At 44.5% G+C, this 22,115-nt stretch overlaps 1 protein-coding gene across 1 annotated transcript in view; it reads right to left on the bottom strand.

The window, feature by feature from the left end:
- Positions 1-22,115, bottom strand: part of LOC134173291 (netrin-4-like) — a 45,048-nt gene that overhangs the window by 9,418 nt on the left and 13,515 nt on the right. Inside the window, exons 3-5 of the mRNA XM_062637134.1 lie at positions 15,593-15,856; positions 4,615-4,741; positions 3,911-4,099 (exon numbers count right to left, since the gene is read on the bottom strand). Of these exons, the coding sequence (XP_062493118.1) occupies positions 3,911-4,099; positions 4,615-4,741; positions 15,593-15,856 (580 nt within the window). The remainder of the gene's footprint in view (positions 1-3,910; positions 4,100-4,614; positions 4,742-15,592; positions 15,857-22,115) is intronic.

The following is a 22,115-nucleotide window of genomic DNA, read 5'->3' as shown; positions in this document are numbered from 1 at the left end:
TCCCCAGTAAAACTGTCTGCCCTCAGCACAGCTGTCTTCCCCCCGTCAGTAGACACAGATGTTAAACATAATATGGGTTAACACAGTATGGTTCAAACCTATAGGAAAATAGCAAGTGCTCCAAGTAATTCAATGGACTTCAAGGTTTCTGTCTGATAATACTGTAGAAGATATAGCTAGAAGTAGACTATTTTTATGAGGAACAGGCAAAATGATAAACCAAGCCTTTTGAATGTGAAATAGATACACATGCATCTTTGGAGCATATGACCAAACCCAGGCAGTCTGTAAAGCATGTCAGATGTGGGGATTGACTCAGCCAATGTTGTTTCTTAACTGAAGGAAATAAGATAGACAGCTGTGTGTGTGGTCAGGGCTGATTAAGGACGACTTTGAACCAAGACGTGATCAGGCCTTTGTGATACTACAATTAGAAGTTCAACCTCGCCTGCTCAGGAGTAAAAGGATGAGAAGCAGAGCTTTCCACAGGGGGTGTGTGCATCTGGGGGCATTTTAATTTGCAACCCTTGTGCTTAGGGTAAAGCTTGTTTTCCTGGAGACCCTTTTTAACGGCTCTACATGCCTGCATTGCTTTTTTAAGCTAAGCAAAGGGTGAGTACAAAAGATGGTGCCATTTCAGAAGGATCCTTTAAGCCTCCAAATAAGCCACAGGAAAGAGCCAAGGAAAGGCAGCTTTTCTAGCCATTGGTTAGGAAATGATTAGGCTTCAGAGTCAAAGCTCTCATACAAGTCTGTATCCAAACTACTTAATCCTGTGTTGTCACCCCCAATAACAGGCAGGTGTGTGCCTTGCTCTGGGGCTCTGAAGCTTTCCTTTTAATACAGATCTAACCAGTGTCAAACCAAGGCTCTGCACACAACCGGGCTCATTCAGTCCCCTAGGACCAGGTGAAGCAAAGGACCAGAGGCAAGCTACCTCTGCAGACAAAAGTGAATAGCAGATTCACTCTTATGTCAAATTTCAACACGTATATTTTCTTTCCCCCTCTCCCAAGGGAATGTCTTTGGAGAGTGAGCAAAGGGTGGTTTGGATAGAGCCAGGACATCCAATTGTTATACAACCCTCTTTTCCTAGCAGTGATTAAGAGAGAATGCTGTTCATTATGATGACTAATGCTTAAAGACTCTATCTGGGCCTGGGCAGTGCCCTGTTAACTTTCTGTGAGCCCGAGGGGGATGTCACAGCTGAACCTGGACTTCGCTCTGGATGGCAGAGCACTCTTCAAGCGTGCTTTCTCAAAGGGATTAGCACAGCATTTCATTCAGCTTTTCCATCACATTGCCTTTCTCAGCTCAGCATCTACTGTACACAAGGGTCAAGTTTTGATCTCCCATTGAGGGCTTTATTTCCCCCTCTGAGTTCAGAATAGGAAGCTGAGGACCAGGTTGCTCTCAACATAATCAGCCATTCAGTCTGCTGTTTGCAGTTTATTACTGCTTTTCACCACTTACCCAGTGGGTGGTTTTCATTTGGTGTTGTTAGCCTGGCACTGTTAGCGTGGTTTTCTCAAAGAGAGAGGATGCCTTGGAATTACTACATGTAAACCCTCACAAACACGCTAATCCACAAGTGGCAGCTCTTCTATGTGTGATCAGTTGGCTGAGGTATGAGAAAAATGAACCTGCAACCAAAAGGACGGAGAAGAGGGTCTCTATCTTGCATCCTGTGAGAGGCTTAATATCAGCTCTAAGCATAAGAAGCTGATGATGGACCTGGAGGTGAAATCTTCCCTCTATCAAGCCAGGTCTTCTAACCAAATCAATTCTGCCTGTCTCTGTTGGTGTTTCTGGTTTTGCTGACACTGATAACCAAAGCAGTGAAACAATCCCTCTAAACTCCCTGCAGCAGTGCATGATAATGTGAGGTGAACACTGCCTGCAAACCACATAGGGAAGTCTTTGGGGATCAGTTCTTTCATCATGCAGAGCATTACCCTATTAATTTAATTAGTCAAACATTGTGGGAATTCTCCTTCTCACCTGAAATAAAACAGGAAAGGTACAGCCTAACCACCCACCTGTCCCAGGTTTCTCTGTACATATATCTACAGTGTGCCTTCTATTTCCACACAGGTACAAGCATCTTTCACACATCAGTCTGCTGCAATAGCTGAGGCTTTCTAGAGTGAACTGCCAATACCCTTGCATTACAATATGGCAAGCATCCTCACATGCCTTTACATGCTGAATCAAGCCCATTAGATTCATCTCAATCAACAGAAACTCTAGTGCAGGCTCATGGTCCAGAATGCTCTTAAATCGAGGAGGAGAAACAGGTATCCTCTAAAGGGCAATGCAGCTCATCTAAGGCATCTACCATAGACTGCTAGAGGTCCCACTGTTTCTCCACTGATTGTACAGCTAGAAAAGACCACCACTTTCAGGTGGCTAAAGCAGGATGGCAGCTATCTGGACCCAAGCATGCAAGTCAGAGTGGGAACAATTGCATTTGGGGAACTTCTTCTGGCAGCAGCATGTTCCCAGGTGACAAGAACATTATTGTGCTGGACTGGCACAGCAGGAATAAAGCTCTTTCAACAAGGTACATCTCTGAACAGTTTCTTTTGCAGAGTATTGGCAGGGGGTACCGAGGAGCCTGTAACCAGAGCAGACAAAAGAGGCAGAGGTAGAGTCAAGGTCTGATTTCACCCAGGCAGGCTGTTCTAGGGTTTCCACACAGATAGCCTGGCTTTCAGACAGTGTTTTTCCCTCTTTGGTGCTCTCCAGCCCTCCTTGACTACAGTGTTAATCTAATATTACACAACATGTTGGTTACTACACCATCACCTGCTGTTAAATACAAGACTGCATACACAGATTCTTCCAGGTGCTATGAGACTGAAAACTAGTCTTCTGGCACAACAATTTATACCCATTACAACATTTCCCTGTAGTGAATCTGCTCAGAGTAGAAACAGAATTAGAAATGGGCCACAGAACACAGTTGTAGGGAGAGGAGTGTTTGTATCCTGTGTGTTTTAAGAGGTATCTTGATGAAGAGCAGAGGGTCAGGAAAGCTTCAAAAGCACATGATGCCAGTGTGTATGAGAACAGGTGATGGAGGATGAAGTTCTCTGTGCTGGCAAATGATGCTTGAGCTGTACGGAAGGAAAGCTACCCAAAGGGAGAAATTAAATGATTTGTATTGGAAACAGTAACCTCCCAAATAGATACCATATGGAATCAGATGTGTGAAGCCTGACAGGATACTCAGGAAATGTTTACAGTAAGTAAGGGATATTTGGGTGGTGTTCCAGACTGCCTGGGTGCAAACTACCTTGATCCAGAGGTTGTACACCCTCTGTGTACAACCATTAGTGCCTCTCCACTTCAGTTACTTCCACAGACATCCTGCTGAGGTGTTAATGAGTTAATTCATTTGGGCAGAGCACCCCATAATACCCCAAATTACCTCTGTATAATCCAGAGGTAAGTCTGGGTGAGCCCTCATCTGTTTGTTCCCAGGTGGATATGCATGGCCCCATGTTTCTAACCCCTCCTGCAGCCAGTCTTATAGGTATTTGTGCACACAGATGTTGCACAATCAAATGGAATTTAACAGCAGCTTATACATAAGCACACAGTCTCAGGAGATGCAGAAAGAGCTAAACAACATGTGCATGTACCTTTCCCCAGGATGCAATGCGTCTGGATGTAGTTCTAATGTAATTGCATTGCAGTGTAGTTGCAATACAACTGCAGCAGTTAATCACAAAAGAAATACGTGATACCAGGGGGAGAAATAGACACAGAAACTGGAATTTAGGTAAGGATTACAAAGCAAAGGCAGCAATACTCATAAGCTACTTCTATAGGAGTTACTGATTTCTTTCTTTTAATGGTTTTTCCACCATTCATGTGTCTTCACCACACATAACAAGTCACTTACGTTTGCAGACCTCTGCAGAGGACATGGGCTTCCCTCTGTCACGGTAATAGCCCGGTTTGCACCTTTGGCACCGATGTCCCTCTGTGTTGTGCTTGCAGTTGTCGCAGACCCCACCACTGCGCTTCCCCGAGGCCAGCCACACACTCAGGTCAAAGTGGCAGCTGTCAGCATGGTTGTGACAGCGACACTCTGGGGGGAAACAGGAGGATGTACTTCAGGCTGATGTGATAGACACAGCAATACCATTCAAATGGGAGCATTTTCCTATTGTGAATCATGGAGGAAATACTGGAATGTAACGTACTTCACCTGCCTGCAATCCTTGCTTTTCCTAAACACTAGGAAGTGGGATACAGAGCAACAGTCCCAGCAGGGTCTGAGAAGCTGGGTTGTTGTGAGCTGTGTGGTGTTCTTACAGTGAGATTAACCCGGTGGTATCGTAAGCCCTGCAAAAAACCCTGGAACGCTAAAACACGAACGGATGTAGCTGCATGAAGAACAGATTTCTGCCTTGTAAATTCCACTTCCCAACAGCCCCAGTGGGTCAGGTGCAGTAAAACAACATTCAGGCTGAAGTTTTCCATCAATGACCAGCACTTATACCATTTCCATAATAGCAACTTCAGTGTAAAAGGCAGAACTCTGTTAGGGAGCTTTGCCTGCTCATCCTGAAAACCTGGATCAGTAAACTCCTTCTCACTTACTTCTGCATTCATTCGGTGCCCCTGTTTTGCCATCTCCTGGCTTCCAAGGCTGATCGTTGTATAGTGGTGCACATTTCTCACAGTGGTCTCCTGCAGTGTTGTGTCTACACACACACTTCCCATGGACCTGGCAGGGGAAAGAGAGCACAGTCACAAAAACACCCGAGCAGAACAAACCCAGTAAAATTCTGGGCTGTGTAACCAAGAGCACAGTGATTCATAGAATAGTTAGGGTTAGAAAGGACCTTAAGATCATCCAGTTCCAACCCCCCTGCCATGGGCAGGGACACCTCACACTAAACCATGGCACCCAAGGCTCTGTCCAACCTGGCCTTCAACACCACCAGGGATAGAGCATTCACAACCCATTCCAGTGCCTCACCACCCTGACAGTAAAGAACTTCTTCCTCATATTCAATCTAAACTTCCCCTGTTTCAGTTTGAACCCATTACCCCTTGTCCTGTCACTCCAGTCCCTAATGAAGAGTCCTTCCCCAACACCCCTATAGGCCCCCTTCAGATACTGGAAGGCTGCTCTGAGGTCTCCACACAGCCTTCTCTTCTCCAGGCTGAACAGCCCCAACTTTCTCAGCCTCTCTTCACACAGGAGGTGCTCCAGTCCCTGATCATCCTTGTGGCCTCCTCTGGATTTGCTCCAACAGTTCCATGTCTTTTTTATGTTGAGGACACCAGAACTGCACACAATACTCCAAGTGAGGTCTCATGAGAGCAGAGCAGAGGGGCAGGATCACCTCCTTCGCCCTGCTGGTCACGCTGCTTTTGATGCAGCCCAGGATACGGTTGGCTTTCTGGACTGCAAGCACACACTGCTGGCTCATCTTAAGTTTCTCATTGACCAACACCCCCAATACTGTAATACCAAGCCACATCCAAGAAGTGCTTTACAGGAGGGTATTTATGTTGGGGGGTTGTATTTTATTTCTTTGATTAAGAGATAGGAGCTCAGTATCTGTTTGCAATGCCTCAGAGAAAGGGTTTCCTGGAGAAATTGAGGAAACATGCAGCATAAGGAGAGGAAAAAAGGGAAGGGTGGTACCATAGGCCGTGTTCTGCGCTCATCACAAGAGAAGTTGCCAATCAGTGGTATTTCACCTCAAGGAGGTACTTGTTCTACAGCAGGAACTTCATGGATCCCTCTGCCTCATGTGCTGCAGAGGATTCCAAGCTCAGCACCCTCTGCCTTAGCTCTGCCCTGCTGCACATTACACAGAAAGCAGAGGCTGAAATTTCATTTTGACTGAATGGAATCCTCTAATCTCACCATCAATGTGCATTTCATTTCTCCGTAGCCTTTCCTGAAAGACAGACTCCCCATTTACAGTTCCCCCTCTCCCACTGTGGCAGGTAGCTTGGGATCAAGACACAGTCAAAAGAGCAGTTGCATGGATGCTCTCCCCTGCCCCCAGGCTCATCGCCCTGCAGCAGTTCCCTCTCCGCTCCCCTGGTTCCTAATCCTCCCAGACCAGATATGTCACACAGCTCACACAGGGGCCAGCCTGCAGCTGAGGCCACCATCCCTCCACAGCCAGCTGGCAGCTCTGCTGCAGCACAGAGCCGTTGGCTGCCTCCTCACGGAACACTGAGCACAGGCTTCAGGGTAGGCATTTGTCAGAGCTCAGCATTGCTGAGCCTCAGGAGGATACAGCGTGTAGCACGTTGTGTGGTGCCTCTCCAGGCGTTGGTACAACAGGGTCATCCGCACCCAAAGTGCTAAATAGGATGGCAAATTAGAGATAAACCCAAAAACACTAACAAGGAGAAGAATAAGTACTTCTCCCTGCTTGGTTTTCGCTCTTCGCTTTTAAGTTCCCTCCTGTAGACCCAGTGACTGCTTTTCAGAAGCCATAGAACAGAGAGAAGGGCCAGGAGTCAGAAAAGATAAAGTGAGCCTCACCCAGGTCCATAGCTTTTCATGTCCCCAAACTTCAGAGACTACTTGAACTTTACAGCTCATTCCAAAATGGATCACAACCAAAGTCTCGGATCCTGTTGATTCTTAGGACTAAAGTGTACTTCAGTGGAAGATTTGCAAGTTGGTTCACTGGTCTTTTAGAGATAGACACCCAAACTGTGCATTCACCGTGTTAAGAACACATGAAAGAAATGGAATTGTACAGTTGGGAAACGGCAGCATTAAACCATGCAATCTCAATTTAGCTTTCATGCCATGATCAAATATTCATTATTCCACAGGAGCCCGTGCTTACAGTGCAGAGCACAGATGGTGTGAATGCTCAGGATCAGTTATTCAGAAAGCAAACAGGAAAAGTCAGTGAGAAAGGAAGAGTCCAGCCAGTAAATGCCTTAGTTTGTTACCCACTGGTTTCTTGCAAACTGTAGTTTGTGGAGGCTATCTAGTAATGGCATGTTGTGAGGCATAAAGGAGGCTTCCTGCCTGTGATCCCTGCTATTGAACAGTATCCCAGATACATGTGGAAGGATGACTGGCTTAGACAAAAGGATTGAAAAGCCAAGCAGACAGCAGATAGGAGAGCTCTGAGCAGGCAGACATCAGTAGTGGAGCAGGAACTTCAGAAAGTGTTTGGTCTGAGGACTACCTTTGCCTTATTCTTAAACCTGTGCAAAAGAAGGGAATTGGGTATTGGGGCAAAGGGAACGGATAATGGAAGAGAAAGCACATCTGTAGATTGGTATCTTGGACAGCATTTATAGGTGAAGACAGCTAAGGAGAAGAGTGCAACATGATACAATAATAAAATACAGAACAGAGATGGAGATGAGAAGAGAGCAAGCAGTTCAAGTAGAACACACACAAGAAAGTGATTCATGGAGGTAAACAGCCATTGCAGAAAGACTGGTTAATGCAACAGAAACTGAGCTTTGGAAGAGACCTGTTACACTTGAGCATGAGGTGAAATAAGGATAGGTGAGGTGGCTGCAAGTTGTAAGACAAACTGTTCTGTTAGAGAGGAAGAGATAGGAGAGGCAGCCAGAGACCGAAGTCCAGGGAGGAACAAGAATGAAATACAGGAAGCTGTCAGATAAAGTAAGAAATGGGATATCTGCTTAGGGAAGGGAGAATGTGAGAGTCGCCCTGGACACCAACACAAAGACAGCAGGCATGTCCCTGACTTGCTATTAACTGCTGGAGTCCACATCTCTCACAAAAATGGGGCCAAATCCCAAGAGGATTATGCTCTCTACCAAATGTAAGACCTCAAGATGAGCTGGAGCTCATTGGAACACAAAGCTGATCTTTGGTAGAGAGATAAAATAGAGAAGTACAGATTCAGGGGAGTAACACTGACAGCTTTCTATGCCTTGGAAAGCAGAGGCAGCCCCAGAACAGCAAGGGATGTACCAGGGTAATTCAGGAGCAGCAAGAGACAGGCCCAGAAACAGACTCACAGCATGGTTTAAAAGTTCACCCAGGAAGCAGAACGAGAAGCAAGCTACAACACATGCAAAGGGGTCCACCAGGAGCAAAGCTACCTACAGGATAGGCCCAAGGTCCATCCAGGAGGCAGAGGCAGGAACACAGACCATCACATCTACAGCAGAGCTCAAACAGGGAGTGATAGCCCAGGGCTGAGCTTAAATAGAGCCCCTGGCCAATGGACAGAGAGGATGGGTAAGAGACCCAGGTGGGGCTGGTCAGGGCTGTTACAGTCCTTTTAGTGCCTTCAGGACCCTGATAATAGTACTTTGATTGCCACTGGATTAATGTCATTGGAAGCGTTAGGATGTCTGATTCCTAGGAGGCATCTGAGGGATAAACACTTCAGCTTTCTAGATTTGCAGCAAGCAATCCAGATGAAGGAGCTTGAAAGCAAAGGGTGAGGAATAGAGGCTTACATGAGATCCATGCCATCAGCTACAAAACCCAGTGTTCTGCTAAAGGCTGATTGGTTTATGACACTGATTTATATAAATACATGTGAATGTATTGGTACAGCAGGAGATTGAGATGTGGGAGACTTCTGGTTTACATCTCCCATATTTCACTTTATCCTCAGTGTTCAATATGTGATGCTACATCACTCAACAGACACTGATCCTTAGCTACAAAGGTATTTAGGCCTATAGCAATATTTAGGTACAGCAACTATGTTCTCACGCTGTAGTTTTGTCATGTAAAGTCTTTGGGGCGATCTTGATTTGAGACATTTCTGCTTTTCTTAATATTTTCTATGCTATCACCTGCATCATGCCCTGAGTCATATGTGAGCTGGGCTGTGAAGCTAAACCATGTTAAAACAAAAGCTAAAACTGCTTTTTTTTATCCTTGGCAAGAGTATCTTTAATCTGGATTAGCTCCCTCATCTGCCTCACAGTACAGTCATGCTGTTACAAGTCGGGTATTGCTGCCAAAGGCTTTGATTTGTACATCTACCACCTGAGCAGCTTTGAATCGGGACATAAAAGAGGTTATAGGGATATTAATGCCAGGAGGATCAGTTCCAATGACATAGCTTGACCTGCTGTACTAAGCCATGAATTTCATCCAGTGGTTCCTTCATAGAGCTCAGTAACTTGTGGTTTATTTATGGCAAATAGCATAGAACCATATTCATGCTTTCATGCAGTGGGTCCAAGAAGTGACATGATATTTGTTCACCTTTGACTGCACAGAGTTGCTTCACCTGAATCCTGGTTTGAAGCTAAGAGAGGCAGTGGAACCTTTCCCATCTGCTTGCCCTGCAATGTGGTTAGTGTTTTAAGCTTTATTCAGCTCTGTACAATACCTGACACCTCGTGCTTTCCCTCTGCCCAGGTAGTTTCTTTCACCTTTGGTCCTTTCAGTACATGTTGTGGTTGTTGCTCTTTCTCCTGGCTTATTCTCAGTCTGGTTTAGGGCTTTTTTTCCTAATGAATGAAGGGCACATTTGGAAGCCTTCCAGAGCAGAGCAACTGTTGCTGATTCAGAGAAAATGTTTGTCTTTGGGCTCTGGATTCACTTTGTGATATTGCCAGAGAAATTTGGGATACGGCAGTTGGCAGTGACATCAGAGGCTGGTCCCATACCTGCTTTTAGTAAAACCACTCTTTCTGGGTCATTTTGAGTGCTTAAATACAAAGCAGTGCCTGCTGGTTCTCTTAGGGTTCACATGGTCTCTCTGAATGCAGAGCTGTACCCATGCACATTTATAATCAATCCTTCCACATCAGGTTCTGAAGAGACCACATTTGACTTTGAAGAGGCCAAGTTCAATTTTTCCGTTAACTTTTCCATATTCACAAGGACCTAAAAGGATGGGAGGCTTGGGAGCAAGTCCCAGGTTACAGTGCCTGCTATGGGTAGATTAACAGTTGGAATTCCTGCTCTAATCAGGAGTAGAAAAGAAGCCATTCTTTTCCTATATAAGTTACTGGTTTCTGGGGTAAGGTCTAAGAAGTGAATGTGTCTAAAACCACATACACATATGGGTGTTTTCTGAGGGACCTGAATTTCTGGCTCCTACTTGGTCACTTTGGTAAATGAAGTTTGAGGGAACTTGGCAAGGATGAGTGGAGCTGGGACACTTGTGGCAAGGCCACCTGAGCCCATACAGGTTTTGGTCTCCATAGCAGTGAGTGAATGGGCTGCTGCTGGTTCCAAAATCACTAAATAGGTGACAGTGAAGGAAAAGCAGTGATAGTGTTTAGCTGAACATTAACATTGGCACCACTAAAACCTTTTTGAACAGTAACAAAAGAACAGGATAAATAGACTGGAAGAGGTATAAAATCCATGCTTCATGTGGGCGGCTGTAACTCAGCCTGTAACCGTGTCAAGGCACAGCTCCATCCTCGGTCTGAATTCACCTCCATCAGCCTTTACACACATACCTGCCTATGCTTTAGCTCACATTTTTTCTGCTTCCTTGTTTTCTATCTGAACGCTAGCTTGATTTTTATCCACTTTTGGGCTAAGCTCTTATTTTTACCTACAGTGCAAATAACCCCATTATCAAACTGCATACAAGTAACTGCTGTCCCCCTTAAATACAGCCCCTGAGTTACAGCAGGAACTGACTCTTAGTGTCTTAAAAATGAAGGAAGCACAAAGGGGAGCGATGCCTGAATCACAGCATAATGAGCAAATCTCACTTAAAATCTCTTCAGCACAAGTGAGTTTGGTCTTGTTCAAGGTTTTGTTCCTGATGCCACTGAACTACCTTTGCTGTAGAAAGACCCAGATTTAGTTTTCAGGGCAGAAACTCTAGGTTCTGATATAGGAACAAGGAGCTGGGGGGTTACAGGGCAGGCATTATGGGTTACCACACTGTGGACATGACCTGTTCATTCAACAGGCAAATAATACTGTCGTTTACTTTGTAGTAAGTCTGGCTAACCCCAGCAACTGCCTCGGGTTCTACTGGTTAATCCACAGTGGCTCGCAGGGGGGGGGATTGAAAATCCACTCCCAAAGTGGGCCTGTGGGCTCTTCTCTGTTTGTTTGCCTCCATATGGATTGAGCTTGGCAGCGCTTATAGCTCCCATTCAAGTGAAATTATGTTGAGTAATGGAATAGATGAAGCCAAGGGAAAAATGGGGTTTTGCAACTTCTCTGCAGATGACTGCAGCCTGGGGAGCGTGGAGGGGCAGAGCTGGAAAAGGGTCAGGACCAGCCAAATTTATAAGGAATTTATAAGGAATAAGGAAGGAAAAGGCAAGAAAGTCCATGATTTAGCGGAAAACTTGTGCACGGCAAGGGAAGGGTTCTAAATGCCCGAAGGCTCCAAAGCCAATACGGAATTTCTTTATAATCCTGTGCAAAATTGCTCCATATTTTGTATGTACCAAAGCATTAAAATGCAAACTCCAGGTGCCCACAACGTACAACCCTGGAAAGATTTGCTTAAATTCCTGGAAGATTTATTGAGGATGCTTGAATTGGCCGAAAAGCCTTGAAAAGCCTTGGTAACAGACTGAAAGCTTTTGTTCTAGTAGCACATAGGTGAGCTGAGGACAGAAGCAACATAGCAATCTGTTCAGTCCCAAGGGAGCTTAAAGCAGAAGGACTTGATGTATGAGGCCAAACCCAGCATCCCCTATGACTATCACATCACAGCAACTTCCTAGTGTTGGTGGCTGTGTCAAATTCAACTCAGACACAGAACAGTATTCACTGCATGGAGCTTCAATGAAAGAACCTCAGAAACAGGCTGTGCTATGGGACATCAGAGAGGTATTGGTAGCAAGGGGTGCCTGATAGCTATGAGGTGAATCAATTACTTCTCTTAGACACACACAGAGACTCTTGTAGCTTTCGTATGAAACACAGTCCTTAAAAGAACTAGAAGGCTTAATTTACCAACCCTAAAATATATTTACAAGTGTTTCCAATCAAATGAGTCTACTGGGAAGGTTATTATTGTTCTTTCACAGAGATGAAAGTAGCAAAGAACATTGCTTAAGTGATTAAACCAACAAAAACTGGTATTAAGGAGAGCAGTTAAGCAATAAAATCCAAATACATTGAAATAGCTCCCCCAGAGCCATTGCTTTTAAGAAAAGCTGTTTAAAGGTTAATAATGTCAGATAGGAAATTGTTTGCTACCACATCCCACGGAATAAGAGGCAGTTTCCTACAAGTAAGATGAGTCTCTGCATGGGTGGATCTACACCAAGCCCTGGTTCAGGAAAGCTTTTAGGCATGTGTTTAAATACCACTCCTCAATAGGCATGTTTTTCTGATTTGGACTTCAGTCGTAAAGCCAATTCCACAACAATACTAAAATGTAGGGAGAACTTGTTGCCTTTATAATTGCTGAATTCCTGCTGAGTGAACCACGACATGGATCGTACCATCAAAACTGTGGTCATGCGCTAAACCATAGAGACTCAAAGCATCACGTTGGTGGCATGAATGCCAGATGCTCTGGCTGCAAACCACAGGCTCCTGGTGGAGATTATGGAGAACCTGCATAGATACCGAACACACTGATGGATTTCAGAAGAGGGTAGGAGTGCAATGGAAAAGCAGGGGATGGGCACTACTAAATCACCCTGGAATGGTCCCTGGGACCACTTTAGACCTAACATTACCTGAACCTTACCTGAATGTCAATTCAGAGGTGGAGGAACTACTGCTTACAAGTGTCCTGCTGTTCCAGCTGGAGTGGCTGGAATGCAAAGTGCTGATTCTGCAGGGAGGGGAGGACAATCCAGCTGACTTCACTGTCATTTTGAGTCACAGTTCTGAAGCACATGTCACCCTAGGAAACTAGGAACTCACTGCAACTGTCCACAAAAGTTAAAGAGAGCCATTTCATGATGTTCCCCATCAGCTTCTTTGTCATCTCTGAACACAAAGATCTGAAGCTTCCTCACTGACCTGCATGTTCCTGCAAGGATTCCTGTGACATACTTTGACCCACTATGGGTAGAAAAAGTGTCAGCAACACCACTGTCTTCATGTAGTTCATATAATTCTTGACTATTTTTGCTTCATAATTTGTATCATCTTATAGAATCATAGAACAATTAGGGTTGGAAAGGACCTTAAGATCATCAAGTTCCAACCCCCCTGCCATGGGCAGGGACACCTCACACTAAACCATGGCACCCAAGGCTCTGTCCAACCTGGCCTTGAACACTGCCAGGGATGGAGCATTCACAGCTTCCCTGGGCAACCCATTCCAGTGCCTCACCACCCTTACATAAAGAACTTCTTCCTTATATCCAATCTAAACTTCCCCTGTTTAAGTTTTAACCCGTTACCCCTTGTCCTACCACTACAGTCCCTAATGAAGGGTCCCTCCTCAGCATCCTTATAGCCCCGCTTCAGATACTGGAAGGCTGCTATGAGGTCTCCATGCAGCCTTCTCTTCTTCAGGCTGAACAGCCCCAACTTTCTCAGCCTGTCTTCATACAGGAGGTGCTCCAGTCCCCTGATCATCCTCGTGGCCTCCTCTTGTATGTTTTCAGATCATTATAGGAAGAGCTTGAAATCCTTATTGAGTTTTAATTCTGGGGGAAGTATCAGCACAGGGATCTGTTTCTAGAATTTACTCTGACATGATCTTTACGTATTTAACATTCATGGCACTACTGACATAGTTGATGCTCACAGAGTAATGTTTTCTTAAACAAAACCTCCTCTTTGAGTTGCCAGCTACAAGAGAGCAGCTCCTGCATCTCTGAGTGCCGGACATCACACAAACTGGCACAGCCTGGATCAGATAATGTGGAAACTGAGCTGGGGATTATCAGCAGAACTGCACAAGGTATCTGAAGAGGAGGTAACATTTGCGAGGGATACGACAGCCAAGTCACCTACAAAACTCCTGTAGAAAACCAAGCTTTACCTTATGTAATCTCCATTTTGCCAAACAAGGAATTGACTTAGGGCCAGATCCTGCGCCCTTTGAAGTAAGTGGAAAACTTTCCATTTGCTTCAGTGGGGAGGATCAGACCCACAGGGAGTCAAGTTTGTGCCTGTAAAGAGGATAAAGAAGTAAAAGAAACATCCGAGGCCACTTGTAAGAGTTTCCTGGCAGGGTAGGTACCAATAACTACCAAGTAAAAAGCCCCTAATGCTTTACACAAACCCATTTTAGTCCACATTTGCTTTCTTCTGTCATTACTTGCTTCTCATGGACCAGAAAGAGGATTGTGAAATGTCTGGCAAACAGCAAGGACTTTGGTCTGAATTTTGGGTTGTGTCCATGGGGTGCTTTCTGCTTTGTAACCTCTGCTCTGGAAGCACCCCTTGATGCACCTAAAAAGTGTCATCAAAGCAGATCGCAGACCTGAGAGCTCTTACTTCATTGGAGCTTAATAAAGAAATAACTCACTATAGAATAACACATAACAGGAAGGCTTTTCTCACTTTTCTCATTGCTGCACTGAATCTCTGCTTAGGCAAAGACTTGCTGATAGATGGGCCTTGCATACGATGTGATGCATCCACCCTCTTGCCTCCTGGGACATGAGTCACTCATGAAGTGCAATTCATCACAACTATTTCACCCTCTGCCCCATGAAGTCATTTGTGGCACAGAAGGATTCTATTCCCTTGTGACTGGTGGGGGGAAAAAAACACTCATAGTTTACAATGGTTATGCCAGTAATATACACAATATTGTGTTTTCCTCCTCTGAGGGACAGTGTTTGTTCTTCTCCCAGCTGCATTCATTTAACATGTTATTCAGCTATTTGGTTTCACTATGTGTATATTTTACAGTTTGCAGCAGGGAGAATGAACTCTTTAAACAGCTTTTCTCCCCACAGTTATGTAATAAATGAGTCTGTATTTGTATGTATAGTTAACTGAATCTGATCATATCATCTAGTGCTAGAATGCTGTAGCTGAATCAGATTTATATCGCAGATGGAACTGATGCAGAAATGACCTTGCAAGCATTGTGAGACTCATACAGTCCTAATTATCTTCCAGTATCTACCTCTGAACCTAGAAAAGTTGAAAGGAAGACAACGAATACACATTCCAAAGGAGAATAAACCAAAATGTCAGGGGTACCATATATACAGAAATCAGCTGAGGTTGCATTTCTTGAGTCTATTGCATCACTGTGCACCAGCAACTAAAGTTCTAAGGGTTATTTTGGTTTTCAAAACCCATCACAGAGACAGACAGATTTATGGAACCAGTGGAGCTATTGACTAGTTTAAAGTGGCTGTCATGTATGCATAAAGATAGGCTGAGAAAGCTGGGGCTGTTCAGCCTGGAGAAGAGAAGGCTGCATGGAGACCTCAGAGCAGCCTTCCAGGATCTGAAGGGGGGCTATAGGGATGCTGGGGAGGGACTCTTCATTAGGGACTGTAGTGATAGGACAAGGGGTAATGGGTTAAAACTTAAACAGGGGAAGTTTAGATTGGATATAAGGAAGAAGTTCTTTACTGTGAGGGTGGTGAGGCACCAGGGAGGTGTCCCAGGGAGGATTTAGACAGGCTTAGGAAGGCTTGGACAGCATCACACACAAATGTAGGCTGAGAGAGCACAAGCAGTGTTTGTGCTAACACTAGTAAGTGAATGTCTAGAACTCACCATGTTCTCCATGACCCCCGTCCTGTTGGCAAGCTCGCATTCCTCCGCATGCCCATTGCAGAAGCAGCTTCCCCGGATGATCAGGTCATAAATAGCATAGTGGGCAAATCTCTGGGGTTTCTCCACCAATCCCAAGCCGTGGCAGGGACATTCCTGTCTTTTCAACAGAAGGAGGCGGAGGTTGGTGAGTTTCAGGAGATCTTGAGCCTCAGGACTGTAGGGGTCTTCAATCTTGTTAGCCGGACTTAAGGCACGATAGATCACCTGGAAGACAGAAGATACACATCCAAGGATAGATGTAGGATGCTGCATACGCAGCAAACATCCTAAGGTGATGCTCAGTAATAGTCCCTATTTAGAAGACTCTGCATAAGCCACTGGGGACTGTGACTGATCCCAGAACATCACAGCAAGTGATTGTCTACCTGCTTTCACTCCTTTGAGATAGGAAGTGCCTGTCTCACAGGAGTGAGGTAACTAAGGAGTTTTATCTAAGTGAGATAAGGAGTTTAAGCATCTCTCCGTGGGTTACTGAGCCCAGTCACTTCTTGCTGTTCAGCGACTAGAGAGCTGGTTGCATTCATACCCAGGATTAGATGTCCCCTATCGTGTCCATTCTGACTCCAAATTGAGAGCTATTTTCTCCTTTGGTTGAGTTTAAACACCACAGCAGAGGGGCTTGGCCTCAGGGTTCTTTGGCCTTGCTTTAGAAGTGGTGACAGTGCCTGTCTGACTGACTCCAGAAGTGGAGTGAAAGCTTTTTTGTTTCCATAGGGATTCCCTCTTTCTCTCCCTGTGTTTTCCTTTTCCTTTCTTTCTAGTGAACTGACCAGGATTCTTGCAGCATATAAAATACTTGTGCTCCTTTTTGCTTGCAGGAGCCAGAAAAGAGCTTGTGGGACATGTCTGGAAGAGTGTTCTGTTGTGTGTTGATGGCACATAGGGAGATAAACCCCCTTAAACTAACAGAATTAGCTGCCAGGCTTCACTCAGAACTATACCAGGCGTACACCAGGCAGTACCACAGCAAAGCAGTGGTACATTTCCCACCTGCCCACTGCATTTTCTGCTTGGTTTCTTCTTTTTCCTTGTAACCCCCTTCTCTTACACTGTCAGCTACTTACAAAGCTGCAAACAGGCCTGTTGGTGAGACCAGAGGTGCCTGTGTTTCCCTGTTTGGCAGAGCTGTGGGCAGATTGCCTTGGCTGTGCAATGCAGGTGCCTACATTCCCCTGAGCAATGAAGCCGTGACAAAACAGCCCTGGCCTTTCCACCTCAATGTCTACATTCCCCCAGTCAATGGAACCATGAGCAAATGGCCCATTCTGCTTTGCCCAGGTGCCCAGCATTCCTTTTACTGATGGATTCACAGGACAAAGCCCCAGTCTCCCCTTCCCAGTTCTCCAGGTCTCATCTTTCTAGTGGAAACCAGTTTTATGAACCCTGTCTCCTTCTTCCCAGTCCTCTGTGGACCACACAGAGGTGGAGGGGCTTCCCAGAGTCCTGAGGACCTGGGTGTGTACAGACACACACATCTTCCTAATTGTGGTCCATTAATCAAAGACCAAGGCAGTGAACTGGATAGAATTGTTCTGCAGAGCTCAGACATCTCAAAGCAGGATTAAAAACTAACTACTGGGATTATAATGGTTAAAAAATCCTTGTGAAATTGTTTTAAATTAGCATAAAACAGAGAAACCAAGGGTAAAGCAGTCTGTTAGGTCACTGGGCTGTATAAGTTTTATTGTCATACTTAGCTTTCTTGTCCATGGCTTCTCAATACATGTGCTTAGTACAAATGGCATCTCCTTTCAGGATAGCTCCCTGGAGGATACCTACAGCCCACTGGCTCGAGAGCATAAATGCAAGAGGTACTTTGCTGCAGGACAAGACATCTGACCAAAGGCAATCAATATGTCCTTAGCTTCTGCAAGATCTGCACTGCTCCTGCAGTGACCTCCTCAAACAAGGCTGGGCAAGAGGCTTAATGTCTCTATGGATCTCCTCACAGGAGACAGGAAGGGTGAATGAGGTGAAGAGGCTGGGCCTGTCTGAAAGAAAGGACTAGATAATGGCCAAAGAGTTTCTTTTTACTCTTTCTGGCATTATACTTCTTGATTACAATAGTCTTCCATTGTGCTCTGTTAGCTGAGGAGGACATCTTGTGTATTGTATTGCACTACAAGAAACCTATTTAGTGCACAGTATGGTGAGTTAAAAGAGATAGATTCATGTTCTGGGATCTCCAGTCAATTATCCATCCTCCCCATGCTTTAATGGCATCTATATCGCACCAAGTTCTTTAGGCAGAAGAACAGCTGTTGGGTGCTCTTCTCTCAGCAGAGAGCCATTTGCTTACATGAAGCTGGATTGGGTTTTGTTTCTTTGCTTGAAGGCTTGGAAGAAGGTTGGGTTCCCTGTGGGTTCATTGTCTTGCAAATATTTTCATTGTTGGCCTTGCATCTCTTGAGGAGAGTTGCTTTGGCATTTTCTATATCCCCTTAGAGATCCAGATGTTATTTGTGAGTAGAGATGTTAATAACTCGGATGTCCCATAGGGATTGTGGCATCCTTTTAAGAATAAAACCAGTATTCTATTCCAGTTGAGGTACAGGAGTTTGTATGATTAATTCATGACACATTTCCGTCTGAAATAAGCTCAGTGGTGAGATTGGATTTGCTTGGCCTTCTCTCTCCCAAGGCAAGACTTGTTAAGTGTTACAGATCTGATTTGGGTGACATAACACCAGTGGAGTCTTTTGGGAGTGGCATTTCTATGTTCTTGGATTCAACAGCCGCTAAGGAATTAACCTTCCTTAACTTTGTAATGATCAAAGATACTGAGGATTTACTTAAACAAAGACATTTTATATCAGCAGAGACAAAGCAGGTATGTTGTGCCAATACCAGTGGGTTTAGGTGAGCTGCATTTTGACCACAGGTATCACAGCTTTATTTCGTATCTAAATCAGTTTAGCATTATTTCATATGGGCATAAAACTGGGAAATGGAATTTCCCTCTCTCTTTGTTTCTGGAGGACATGTTCTCCTTGAAATATTGGTGGTTAAAACCCTTGAGCACAAGGAAGAGTATAATGTAATCACCATCTCTTCGCTCAGTTTTAATACTGGTTTCTTCTCACATTAAAGTGCCAACCATTAGATCTTCCTTAATATATGTGTTCCCTACTGGCAGGAACAATATGTCACAAGCCATAAGTTGTATTTATTAGTCTACTGTGTGAACTGATCCAAGTAATTGTAGAGTGGGAGGAATGTTTAAACCAAACCTGATATCTCATCTTACATGCCTTGAATTATTTTTCCATAAATGAATAATTTACCTAAAAAACCAACCCAAACCAAACCATGAAACTTCATTTCTGTACTAAAAAGCCATGATTCTATTTTAAATGAATGTATTTGGGGTTATGGTTCCCTAAGAATATGTGAATCCTAAATTAGGAGACAGATTGGTGGTGGTTGTATGGATGGGTTGATGATTTTGTATGGTACAGGGGAGAATTTCATTTCTGTAAAAGAGGAAGAGATGTCACTGGGAGCAAAACACTGAGTTGGGAATGCAACTATGTGGTCAAAGCCAAATTGTTCCTTGTTGTTTATGTTTCTGAAGCCTATGGAGCAGATTCCTTCTGTACAGACTGATGTTTGACTTTTGCAGAAAGGCAGAAATAGGATTCATTTTTCATTTCCCAGACATAACCATCCAAATGTACAGTTTTCCATTATAGTCATGTAAAAGACATGAAGAGACTGCAATGAATAAAAAAGTGCTTTCTCAATAAAGGTACAAGCTCTCAAAAGGGCTTCCCATGATGCTGACTGTAAAGCTATTTCTCATCTGATGAAATCTCTATCTGCTGTCAAGCTCTGTTCTTTCTTTGCTGTAACAGACTGCTCTGAATGTCCCAGTCCTTTCTCTAAACATCAGAGTGCAGCTTTCATACAAGTAGCATGTGCACAGAGCAGAGAAATGATGCTGACCAGGTCTTCTAAAGGACACCTTAGAAACCTTTCTGCTTCACTTGAATTGTGTGGAAGTGGAAAGTATTCAGCACCTCTATAGTCTCACCCTTTTGTGGAAATACACCCTAGATCCTGAGTTCCCCTTATAATCAGGAGCTGCTACCGGAGCTAAACGCTGAGTAGGACATTCACGCTTATCTGCATATCTGCTATCAAGCGCATATTTGTCATTCTCATCTTCAAAAGTCAATCAGCTCTCCTCAAAAAGACGGGCACTGCCCTGTCCTCTCCTGACCTTTCTGAGAGCAAGGAAGTCTGGAGAACGCTGCCAGCGTGCAGAGCTGAAAAGGTAGCCAGTGTTAGAGGCCTGGTTTTGCTGTACACAACTTGGCACAGCTTCACATGGGGTGATGTTTTATCGCCAATCAAGAGAGCATCTTCATTCCGGAGACAAGGTCTCAGACTTTTGGTTTCTTGCCATCTGCTTTGCTTCACCATTCCTGATGCAGATAATTCTGTTTTCTTAACCTGATCTTCCAGCCAGTATGAGTCAGAAAAGATGTGGACACAGCAAAGGTTCCCCCTTGCAAGCTCATAGCCTAAGGTCAAAGAATCTGAGTCATAACTGGCTGGCAGTGCCAATGTATGGCCTACTACAAAAGAAGATCCTGTGCAGAACAAGCATTTGATATTACAAACCATCCTTAAGCTATGCTGATCGTGTTGCACACAATCAGGTTAACGAGGTCAGAAATGCCTGTGTGCTTATTCTAGGCCCAACAGAAGGAAGCTGCAATAAAAACTCTCATCAGCCCTAAATCCGCTTCATTAAGAGATTTTCATGTGAGTTGATTTTGTTCTTCAAAGAATAGTCAACAATTGTCTCAGATTTTTTCCTGCCCAGTGGCAAATATCCTCTGGTTTATTTGATGGAGCCCCTTGGCTAAAACTAATTCTTCTATCTTGTGGTACAGTAGTCTTCACTAAGTAGTCTTCTTCCTGTTTGGAAATACTGTTGGAGCACAAAGAAAGTCTAGCTATTCCCTTAGCTATTAGAAGGCCCATTCTGATGGCTCATGGAATAGCGGTTTTTAGTCAGGATCCTCTGCTTTTCTGTCCTCCCAGAGAATAAAACTTAGAACCCAGTATAGAGTATGACTGCTTCTTAATGAAATATTTGTGCATTTGATTATTTAAATTGACCTGGGTAGACTCAGCTACTACCAAGACAGTGGCATCTTGAATTCATTCTTTTTCCCAAAACAGAGAGGGTCAATATCCCTTCAATTTGCATTTGCTTTGAGGTTATTCCAGTAATCCAGTCCGTGTGGCATTAATATTAGTATTTAGGCATTGCTACCAATATGATGATGGGGAAAGACAGGCAGACAAATCTGAAGAGCCATGCAGTCTTTTTCTCTTCCTCAAAGTGTATTCTCTAGGTTCAGCCTATCCATAGATGTAAATGTCTAGATCTATGTAAAAAGGCAAGGTTGCATGGAGAAGCAGTATCTTCTATCAAGTCAGGGAGTGTAGTTGAAGTACAAAGTCTAACTATTGGGTACAAAACCCTTCAGCTTGCAGTCTGTGTATAGAGAATGGACAAAATTCCTTTCATTCTACGTAGCTCCCACTCACAAAGTGCAGTGTCCTTTGTCACTATGAGGAATTATACTTGCTCTGTAATGGCAAAGGGTGGCACGAGGAGTTCTGTGTTGCAGACAGCCCGGCTGGGAGCTGGACTGAGCACGAGGAGACTCATTTCACTCCGTCTGCTGATTTGTCAGGGAAAGGTAAAACAACCCATCACTGTCAGTGTCAACCAATGTCAGCCAAGCTGTGTTCTCATGGGAAACCATCCGTTTCTTGTAAGTGGAGCCACTTGTCTCTCTAGGTCTTGTCTGAAATCTCACACATGAGCAGACTTCACTATGTGTATAGGCTCACCATGACAGTGATGTGTGGACAAGTGTGGAGCAAACAGTTCTGTATTCTTTTGCCCGGAGTTTGACAATTACAGCAATGAATCTCTAAGATTTATGGCATTTTAGACAAGAACTTTTTCACAGCTGGGACTTTGAATAAGTAATGGCTGCAGCTCCACTGAGGTTGGATATAACAGGGTGAGAGGAAACACTTGATATCTGCTGCCTTCTATGTTCAGGAAATACAGAAGCAATGCTCAAAATCCAAATGGCTCTGAAACGGCCCATCACAAACCAGGTCAAAGTAGGACACTTGGTGCCCCCTTGAAGTTCTTTTGCCAGGGATGGGAATGCTGCACTAGTGTCAGTTCACATTCCCTCCAGAGACAAATCCTTGAGCCTCTTAATTCTTCCTCCAGGGAAGCAGGGCCTGGCAGTGCTGTCTGCTTGTTTACACTGCTGGTGTTAACTGCTTCCTCTCAACTTGCCTCTGCATTCTGTCTCCTCTACAGTTCAAGTTAAAGCAAACGCTGAACAGACGGCCCTAGTCATAACATTCGGGCACTTACCTTCACTAGTGACTAATCCCTCCTGGAATCCCTCCCGTCTGG

This window comes from Pezoporus occidentalis, unplaced genomic scaffold, assembly GCF_034315485.1.
Source record: "Pezoporus occidentalis ecotype Australia unplaced genomic scaffold, CSIRO_AGI_Poc_V1 ctg114, whole genome shotgun sequence".
Taxonomy (NCBI): domain Eukaryota; kingdom Metazoa; phylum Chordata; class Aves; order Psittaciformes; family Psittacidae; genus Pezoporus; species Pezoporus occidentalis.
Note: the sequence above shows the minus strand (reverse complement) of the source record. Positions and strands in the feature narration are given on the sequence as shown.